The sequence below is a fragment of the Brachyistius frenatus genome, unplaced genomic scaffold (assembly GCF_029030835.1).
Source record: "Brachyistius frenatus isolate BFR_SWC_R1_liver_20210118 unplaced genomic scaffold, ASM2903083v1 Contig_221, whole genome shotgun sequence".
Lineage (NCBI taxonomy): Eukaryota > Metazoa > Chordata > Actinopteri > Embiotocidae > Brachyistius > Brachyistius frenatus.
In genome coordinates this window covers 179,229-190,000 of record NW_027210820.1, presented here as the reverse complement: position 1 = coordinate 190,000, position 10,772 = coordinate 179,229, and the positions used below count along the sequence as shown (strand labels likewise).

General features: G+C 40.0%; 1 protein-coding gene across 2 annotated transcripts in view; it reads left to right on the top strand.

Annotated features, from left to right (window-relative positions):
* Positions 1-10,772, top strand: part of podn (podocan) — a 19,278-nt gene extending 8,506 nt beyond the window's left edge. For both annotated transcript variants that reach the window (XM_069719700.1, XM_069719699.1), the window contains exons 5-11: positions 1,420-1,529; positions 1,617-1,773; positions 1,927-2,042; positions 2,225-2,438; positions 2,633-3,076; positions 3,664-3,812; positions 7,875-10,772. In XM_069719700.1, the coding sequence (XP_069575801.1) occupies positions 1,420-1,529; positions 1,617-1,773; positions 1,927-2,042; positions 2,225-2,438; positions 2,633-3,076; positions 3,664-3,812; positions 7,875-8,010 (1,326 nt within the window). In that variant the 3' untranslated portion in view covers positions 8,011-10,772. The remainder of the gene's footprint in view (positions 1-1,419; positions 1,530-1,616; positions 1,774-1,926; positions 2,043-2,224; positions 2,439-2,632; positions 3,077-3,663; positions 3,813-7,874) is intronic.

Genomic DNA, 10,772 nt, shown 5'->3' with positions numbered 1-10,772 from the left:
CGCTCCTCTCTTCCATCTCTAAAGCCACCTGTTAAGGTTATAAAGTTTGTGATTATGCATTTTTCAAAAACAAATGTTTCAAATGCTCCAACTAAATATCACATCATTTTGAAAAGCTGCAGGAATGAAGTTTAAAAATCTGCAGGGAGGATGAAGTCGTTGCATTGATACACTCTATTTGGTGTGACTGTTGGTTTCCCTGAATTTATGCAACGCAGGTGGAGAATTCAAAAGTTAGCATGACCCGTAGAAACAGTGAAAACATGAATGTAGTGTTTACTATTGTTACGGCCTGCTCTTTAAATAAATACGTAGAAAAATAAAGCCTCTGCTGGAGACAGAAACATATAAGGGACGCCGTGACAAAAGATTTTAGGTTGCAAACCCACAGCTTGATTTTCCCCCTAAATAATAAGTCAAGATGAAACTACAGAAGGTTAGAGATCCGTCACAACCAAGCATGCTAACATGTACTAATTATCACTCACTGGTGGGAAGTAACATTTGATGAAATACTTTATATTTCAGAGGGAAATATTGGATTTTGAATCAGTGGATAAAATAAGAAGCTGTTAAAATCCAACAGATTCACTGTGTTGTCTGCGAGCGTCTTTCTAGCACTATTCGGCTTCACAGTTCACATGTCTCTGGGTTGTTAACAACTCCAACAACATCCTTCTTAACTTCTCACTTGGTTTCATTTTAATAAATGTTCAAATGATCCGATATCTCATCAGAAATCAGAGAGGAGAGGAAAAGTCCTGAAAGTGAAAACAGGTTTGTGGATGAGAATTGAGTTTTATCTTCTTTCCTCTCCCAGTAATCATGTGAAGACTCCTCGCAATCATCTGCTGTCGACCGTATTTCAGCTTCTTGTTGTGAGCAGAGCTGCAGCTGCTCTGAAGAGGCCTTCAGTTTGGTGTTATGGATGTGTTTAGGTGTTACTATTTGAATCTCTTACAACCAGTAAAAACAAATGTGTTCTAGCTGTAATTGTAACAATCAAATGTGTGAGGTTATCTTCTGATTCGATTGAGTGAACAAGTTAAGGCTAATAACTTTAAGCTCTGAGCTCCACAGTTTGTGATAATCTAGTCCAGGTTTGACTTGTCTAAGTCGAGTAGTCTTAGATCCGGACCAGCATCAATGTGCACGGCTACAGTTCTTATTTAAACCAGGGGGAAGCTTGTAGCTGAAAGAAACTGTTGTTGTGGACTAATGCTTGGAGTAAGGATGCAAACTGCAAGAATAAAACCAGATCAACTGATTTTCAGATGTATTTTGAGAGAGAACATTAATGTAAATGCTGGTGATTTTAATCCTGTCAGTTTTCTTTTCTCAAAAAGTCACTTTCACTGATACAGAAGAATAACATTTTTAGAATAATGTGCCGTCATGCTAGTTTTTTTCTGCCTGCAGCTCACCTCAGCACCGAAGGTTCTTCCACCGTCTTTGGTTAGTGCTGATTTTGCAGCTAATGAGCTTTCGAGGATCTACCCATATACATTTGGCCACAAACCAAAGCTGAGGTAGGATTGTGTGTGTTTGTGTAAACTTGCCGCTGCTTGCTGGAGTGAGGTCCTTTAACATGTGTCCCGTGTGTTGATGGTTCCCAGGTCTGTGTATCTCCATAACAACAAGCTGACTGATGCAGGGCTTCCTGATCACATGTTCAATGCTTCTGACAACCTGGAGATCCTCACCATGTCCAGCAACTTCCTGCGGGTCGTCCCCAACAACTTGCCCTCCTCTCTTTACCGCCTCCATCTGAAGGTGTCGCACCTCCAACACATCATTGTCTTTGGAAAATAAATGATCTAATTACAAACTGGAGTACTGAGGCATTACGCGGATGACATAGAAATGTTTACATCTTGCTTGAATGCGGTAACTATGACAACATGAGAATCATTCTTGTTGTTGCAGAGTAACAAGCTGGAGAAAATCCCAGCAGGGGCCTTTGACAGCTTGATCAACCTCAGAGAGTTGTATCTCCAGAACAACCTCCTCAGCAACGAGGGCATGGACAATGAGACTTTCAGGTACATTTTAACGTCTTTTAACATCTTGGCTCAAATTCCAAGTGTAGAAAGAGAAAAGCCTTGATTGCAAAAGTGTTAATGTGTTCTGAAGTGTGTGCAAGTCAAGCACAATCACTGGAGAAAGCATGCAGGGCAGGATCAGAGGACTGATTTGATAACATCCTTATCTTCTCTCCTTGCAGCCAACTGAGCAGCCTGGAGTGTCTGGACTTGTCATATAACAACCTGAGCGTCGTCCCCAAAGGTCTGCCTCGCAATCTAGTGCTGCTCCACTTGGAGAAAAACTCCATCCTCAGCATCCCTGGAGATGCTCTAACTTCTGTCCGAAACCTTGAGTACCTGCTGCTCCACAATAACAGACTCCGCTCCCGTTCCATTCACCCTGCTGCCTTCCAGGTACATTTCTTTTTTACTTGGATTAAAAAAAAAAACTTTTGCGGGAAAGATACTTCTATAAAAATGTGGACATTTTATTTTAACCATGTTAATTTATCAGGACGGACTGGAGGAGATCTTACGCTCAACTCCTGGTACATACGGTGCATAACAATAAATTACCCTGTTGAATCTGAAATCTGTGTTTTCTCTAGGGCTTGAAGAAGCTGCACACTCTCCACATGTACAACAATTTGCTGGAGCGTGTTCCTCGGGGCTTGCCTCGGCGAGCCAAGACCCTGATGCTGCTCCACAACCTGATTTCTGAAATTAGCCGAAACGACCTGTCCTTGCTGTACACGCTGACGGAACTCAACCTCAGCTACAACAAGCTGACCAGCGGCAAGGTGCACCGCGAGGCCTTCCGGAAGCTGCGGGTCCTGGAAAAGCTGGACCTTTCGGGGAACACCCTCCACTCGATGCCCCTGGGTCTCCCACGCAGTCTGCAAGTGCTCCAAGTCAAGAACAACCAGCTCAACTCCATACCAGATGGGGCACTGACGGGCATGGAGAAGCTCCGAAAGCTGATCTTGAGCGACAACCAGCTGAAATTGAATTCGGTCTACCAGGGAGCCTGGATGGAGCTCAGTGCACTCACAGTGAGTGGCGTACAGAGAAACAGCTCAGACTACTTATTCACTGCACAAACAACCTGAACGTTCAACAACCTTGTACGGTTCGGTGCGACGTCCTTCCATGTGCTTCCACTATGTTACACACCAGGATGTTCATTGTTTTGTGAAGTGAAGTGGTTCTGGGACAAATAATTGTTGGGTCAATGACACAGATATTGTTACAAAATTAAGTATTTTCCTTTCATGTTTATGTCAACATAAGATATAAGACTAATGGACTAATGGGTCCAATCAACCACTGCGTCACACTGAACCTCTTTGTTTGTTTTTGGCTCTCCTATTTTTTCCCTTTAACAATGTTATCATTTGTTGTATCTGCAATATTGATAGACACCAGAAAGAGAGCATACCATAATCATATTGTTTACAATACAATGACACACCTGCCTGCCCTATCACAATCAACAACACCACCAGCAATCCCAGAAACCTGGAATGTGCATATTCAAAGCATTGACTTGGGTCTTGCAGTGGAAAACGGTTATTGCTTACATACATAAGTGAAAATGTACTCATATATTCGTTATTTATTTTCCATCTTGCAATTTTAGACGCTTGACCTGTCTGGCAACCAGATGTCACACATCCCCTCTGACCTGCCTGAGTCTCTGGAGTACCTCTACCTGCAAAGTAACCGCATCTCCAGTGTTCCTGCTTCAGCTTTTGAAGGCACTCCGAACATTAAAGGCATCTTCCTCCGGTAAGGGACGTGCAGATCTCATCAGCCAGGAGAATTTAGTTATTAGATCCAGTCTTGTTACAGACAACTGTCATTTCCTTGTTTTTTTTTCTTTCTGGTTTTAACTCCTTACATCCAAAGCTGTTGTTATTTCCACCTGACCAACATTCCCAAAATTCAGTAATTCAATCAGTTACAGCCTGACAGCTGGCCTGAAAGCTGTGCAGCTGTCAGGCCATTAACAAGGATAAGAAACACGTATCCTACTACATCCATTTTAATCACAGCAGTACTACTTTCAGTGAAAGTACCAGGTTTTCCAACCTTTGTAAAATGGTCGGTTGTGTTTTAATAACAGTATCGGGGTGGTACTGGAACAAAAACGTGCCGGGTGGAATGAGTTAAGCTCTTGTTCACACTTGTTTGTAAAGCAGTTTTACTTCATGCAGGGACTGGCCTTTGTGGAAATCTGTGAGGTGATGCCTTACAAATGTTTAATTTTCATTCTGAGGAACAGCTGGAACAAAATAGTTGCTTTTGTTTATTCTGCTCTGCAAGTGTTAAAAAAAAATAGCTGAAATTAGATATAATCACAGTATGTTGGTGTCCCTCTGCTTTTATACTTTCAGCTCATGATTGATTTTAGGGACAATAGAAAGGTAATGCTTGTGAAAAAAATCTGACTCAGTTTAAATTATGTTAGTGTCAGACTCTACAAACTGTAGATAGAAACTCAAACATTTAATTTTAATATTTGTATGTGTTAGTTAAAACCGAGAGTTATTTAGTTCACGACGTTTGACTGGAAACAGGGATTGTGTCCAAATGATAAACCTCCCTTGGCACACTAAAATATGGTACTCACACATGTTTGGACTCTTTAGACTCTTTCTTAGACTTTTTTGAAAGGACAGTGTTGTAGTGTTGCGCTTAACAGAAATAACCGCAGCATCTAAATGCATCACCTGTCAAAATATCTGCAGCTTTGATTATTTTACCAGGAAATGATTCCGTTTTTAAGCCCTCTGTTTAACGCACACAATAAACATGCTGTTGCCTTCTATCTAATAGTACTATATTGTTACTTAGTGAAGAAATGAACACTTTTGAGCGGTGCTCAGCAACAGCTGCAGCTTCCTTAGACCTATTCATTTGTAAATACTTTAAGTCAGTGTTCCCTTTCTTTCTGCTACGTAGCAAAAATGGGGATCTTAGCCAAAATTATTGGACCGTTTTGAGTGCTCCATCTGGGCACTTGTAGTGCACTGCATGCTCCTATGGTGTGAAGGCACTTATCCACTCAAAATAGTGAGTGTCAGTATGCCAGTACACATTGGAACACGTCGAGGGAACCCACAAGTCTGGCTCTGTCCAAAAGAACCCAAACTAGGAGCTGGTTCCACAGGAGAGAAACTTGAAAGCTAAAAGGCTGTGGCTCCCATTCAACTTCTGGAAACTCTGGGGACAACAATCAGGCCCGCACTCTGAGAAGCTCTCCAGTAAGGTGACATGGTACTACAGGATCTTTAAAATAAGGAAAAGAATATTGAATTCCTTTGCTGCAGCATTTTGGATTAACTGCAAACATTTTAAAGAGTTATTGGGACAACATGACAACAAGGTATTACAATGATCTAGCCTCAAAATAACAAAAAGGATGGAACACTTTTTCTGTGTCGCGCCGAGACAGAATTTTCCGGATTCATTATTTTATATTGCGTTGATGGAAGAACGCAGACCTAGAGATTTGCTTTATGTGTGAGTTAAAGGACAAATCCTCATGAAATGTGACACCAAGGTTCCTCACAGTGTTGCTGGAGCTTGAGGCGATGTCATCCAGAGGAACTATTCGGTCGGATAATTTCAAAGATGTTCAGGTCTGCATAACAATGGTAATCAACCAAGCCTCAATATGTGTATCGCCTAAGGGAAACAGGTACAATGTGAAAGGATCAGACCGAGCATCGAACCTCGTGGAACTGAATGACTAACTTTTGCGGCAGTGGAAAAGGCATCATTAATATGAGCAAATTGAAATCTATCTGATAAACATCATTTGAACGAACCTAGTGCACTTCCTTTAATCCTTTTTGCAGTAAATGTTTTGTTTAGTTTTTTTTACAGTAGGCAAAAACAGATTTGATGAAAACCAATAAATTCAGTCACAACATACTGTAACTGCAGGGCATAAAACAAGTCATCTCTCTTTGAACAAAAACAGCAGGACCTTTTTCTCCTGACACAAAATCATTTAAGAGACAGTGACAGAGTCAAAACATGCTTGTTATCATAGGTAAGCATCTGCAGTCCTTCACGTAGAGGAGTGCAAATTGCTGAACAACACACCGATGAGACGAGCACACTGGGAACTGTGTTTCAAGAAATATGATATGCAAATAATGAAATTTCAACTTTTATTCAAATCAGAAGTTTCTCAGCAAGTAAATAGTCTGCTGTCATATCTTACCTTTTAACCTGAGCAATCTACAAAGCACTTAACAAGTTTTTGCCTCCCATTGAGCTGCAGCTGACAGATCTGCAGAAAGGATGCAAAAGAAACTTCACAAGACGTTGTGAAGATGTAGAACAGTGGCCCATCCCAGTATGTGCTTAATAAAGTGCTTGCTGTGCGGATGAACAAACTAAAATGGCCTTCTGCTTGCCTCATTATCTCTTGTTTAATGAGTCTTGTTTAAAGTTCAAGTGGCCGCTGTTGATTATGATGAACATTGTGCAAAGCGACTGCTTAACTTCTTGTTAAGACTTGTGATCAAAATGGTGGCGACCCTGAAGAATCTAGCATTTAAAACCATATTTAATGTGCAATATTTAACTGTTTTGTTAACTATATGATTCCAAACGTGTTATTTCATTGTTGTGATGTCTTCCGTTTTGTTCTGCGTATTGCAGTAGTACAACAAAAAATACTAAAAATAAAGAAAAACCTTCAAATGAGTTGGTGATTCCAAACTTTTGACAGGTAGGTTTTACACTGGTTTCTTTCCAATCAGAAGTTTCTTGTAAACTGGATTTTACAGATGTTTAAACCTAAATTTAAACTTTCAAGCAAAGTTAAAATTTTCAAACTTTAATTTCAATGATTCCAGTGATGTCTTCCATGTTATGTGATTAAGATTTTACCTCATAAAATGAGCCTTTTATAGAAACATCCCTTGTACTCTGGTCACCAATCAGCAGAATTTCCTCTGCACTGGACTCACTGACTGAGCTTCATTTTGCAGAGTAGTGCAGCCTGGTATCTAATCTCTCCATCTCCTCTAATTTGTGGGCATTCAGCAAATTTTCCACTTTGGTTTATTCCACATAGTGCAGGCTTATATCCACAAGCCCTGCAGATGAAAGCAGCGGTCAGACCAGAGTAAGAAGGTTTCGGACATGCGCTTTCAAGGCTTTTGTTCTCTTTGGTTTTCAGTCTGACCTCAACCTTGCTGCTTTATGGCTTGTGTTTACGGGCCCTGACCCCTTCCAGGCTGTTGTGCTTGTCTTGTTTTTCATATCAGCTGTTGCCACATTTCTCCCCCCCCCCCACCACCACCACCACCACCACCACCCTCACCACCAAAATCCCCCTACAGCTGGGAGCCTTAGGCCCTGAGCCAATTTAGAGCCGCTGGAATGCTTGCATCAGTGGGGGAAGTGGAAGGAGGATTTATGTGTGTGTCTATTCATTACTAATTGCACGTGAGTTGCATGTTGGCTATCTGTTGAAGTTCATAGACAACGTATGCAAGCATTTTGACTGATAGATGTGAGTGGATGCAGTTGATCCCAGGTGTTTCTGTTAATGCTCAGCTGTAGAGTTGGTCAGCACCTGTCGGTCCAGTGTAACATCCGTGGTAGACAGATGGGTCCCATGATACTGATCCCCGAGTGGAGAGAAGCTGTGTGATGCTCTGCTTGACAGATTTGTAAATGCCTCGTGCTGTTTGTTGACCATCCTCTGCTGTTAGGAGTTTTGCCTTTAGCTTCTGAAAGCCTCGAGAAAAAGTTAATTTGATAAAATGTCCAGAGAGAAATACACTTCGAAAATGTTTCTCTCTCTTTTTTTCCCCCCCTTTTAAGGTTGAACCGCTTGTCTGTGGACTCCGTGGACGAAAGCTCTTTTGCACACCTGTCCAACTTGCAAGTGCTGGATATCGGCACAGGAAACACAGACCTCCCTTTTAAACAAGAGATGGAGGAGGAGCCGGAAACATAAGACACACCCAGTTAAACTGACATTGGACTGCATTGTGTGGAAGACAAAAAGGGCTTTTAAATGAGTGGCAGAGTCATATATTTCTGGTGCAGGATACCGGATGAAGTTACTGATTAGTAATGCATTTTTTGACAACCCAGTTTCCAAAAAAGTTGGGAGGCTGTGTAAAATGTAAATAAAAACAGAATGCGATGATTTGCGAATCATGTGAACCCATATTTAGTTGTAAAAAGACCAAAGACAACATATCAAATATTGAAACTGAGAAATTTTACAAGAAAAAATATATGGTCATTTTGAATTTGATGCCAGCAACATGTTTGAAAATAAGTTGGAAAAAGGGCACAATAAAATTGTGTAATGCTAAAAGAAACACTTAGTTGAATCAGTAACATGATTGGGTATAAAAAGATGATTTCAGAGAGGCGGTATCCTGTCTCAGCAGTGAAGATGGGGAGAGGTTCACCACTCTGTGAAAGACTGTGTGGGAAAATAGTTCAACAATCTAAGAATAATGTTCCTCAACGTAGAACTACAAAGAATTAGTGGATTTCATCGTCTACGGTTCATAATATCATTAAAAGATTCAGAGAATCTGGAGAAATCTCTGAACACAAAGGACAAGGCTGGAAACCAATATTAGATGGTGGTGATCTACGGGCCCTCAGGCAGCACTGCATTAAAAACACACTATTCTGGAGTGGAAATCACTGCATGGGCTCAGGAACACTTGTGAAAACCATCGTCTGTGAACACAGTTCGTCTTCGTTTTTAAGCAAGGCCTTGCGTTTTTCAGTAGGACAATGTCCAACCACATTCTGCACGTATTCCAACAGCATGGTTCTCTAGTAGCAGAGTCTGCTGATAAACTGACCTTCTGCAGTCCAGACCTGTCAATCATTGAAAACATCTGGAGCATCATTAAACGGAAAATTTGACAAAGGAGATCTCGAACTGTTGAGCAGTTGAAATTGTATGTAGAGCAAGAATGGGACAACATTTCACTTTCAAAACACCAGCACCTGGTAAATTTAGTTCTAAAACATTTACAGAGTGTTGTTAAAAGAAGTGATGCAAAACGGTGGAAACATGATCCTGTCCCACATTTTTTGAGGCGTGTTGCTGCCATCAAATTCAAAATGAGCTGATATTTTTCATAAAACAATCAAATTTATCAGTTCTAACATTCAATTTGTCTTTTGTTTATTTTCAATTGAATATGAGGCTAAATTATTTGCTTGTCGTCTCATTCTATTTTTATTTACATTTTACACTGTCAGAACTTTTTAGAAAATGGGGTTGTATATGAGCTTTTTTTTAATTTGTTGTTTACAGTTGAAGTGAAACAGCAATCATGTTATTGTTTTTTGTGCTTTATTATAAAAAATATTCTCTAAAGCCAATGTGAAATTTCCCATGTAAATGTTTCTGAATCAGTGAAGCAGAGGGAAACTGCAGATTTTGCTCCTGCTGTGTGCATCCCTCTCCATAATTTTCTAAGTGGTTGCGTTGTCTTCCCCGCTTTAAAAAAGTGATTTTATATTCCTTACTGTGAAACAGTTTGCCATTGGAGTGGCAAGATAACCAGACTGAACCAACAGAACTACAATAACCGTTGAATATAATGCTTATTTTTTACATTGTAAAAGCCTGAATTGAATACTTAAATTACCGATGTCAGCAGATATAATTCAAAACAATCCAAAGATGTTAAGTGTTCAGTTCATAATAAAAATAGAAAAGACGAAATATTAAAAAGCAAAGCCTCACATTGGAAAAGCTGTTGTTACAATTCTGCAGTCTTCATTTTAAGAAGCATCATTTTCCTTCGATTCATAGCGAGTGTTTTTACAAGTAGCCATTCACTGTATTTGCATTTTTCAATGTGTTTTTGTGGTTCCTGGCAGAGACCTCTTTTCTCTGGTAGAATTTGAGGGGCCCTGTGGAGTTTTCTTGAACACAATGAAAAGTAGTGTGTATTTTTTATTATATTCATGTTTACTGGCTGGCGGTCTTCTTTTTTCCTGCTTCTTCTTTACAGCCACCTAGAGGCTAAAAACTCCACAGGGGACCTTGAAATATCAACGCACAAGTGATTCACAGCTAACGATGCATAAACACTCTAGATGTGATTTTGAATGTTTCATGTGCTGCAGAAAATAACATTTGATCAGGACTTCAGAATTGTCATGTCTTCTGTCGTCCTGTTTATAAAAGCATTCATGAGATGAATTCTATTTTCTCACATTTTTGTTAATCGTGCTCCAAAAAAAGGTTCAGTGATTGTTCTGCCTCCATTTCACTTCGGACAACATAGAACACTCGGTACCTACCTTTTGGACCTTCCCTCCATTGTGTCTCTGATTGTATTGATCGTACTGTTTCAGCACGACACTCAAATCATTCAGACGATGTCAAAAAGTGACATCAAAATGCAGCTATGAGTTTTAATGACAGCAGAAAGCAGTGATTTATCTACAGTCTGGATAAATGTGCTCATTATCATTTTCCTGTTATCATTTTGCCACGTAATCATGAATAAAATATTCCAAACATAAAAGCAATATTATTGTATCAAAGCTTAAACCCACACTGCTGCTGCTCTTTTCTAAAGAGGTATCCAACATTTTTATATGACACTGAAAATACACCTCCCATTACACTCACTATATTTTCATGAAAGCAGCCACACTCAGAAACAACAGTATTGTATTGTCACATACTGTATACAGTCCGTGAACACAGCAATAAATTATTTTAAA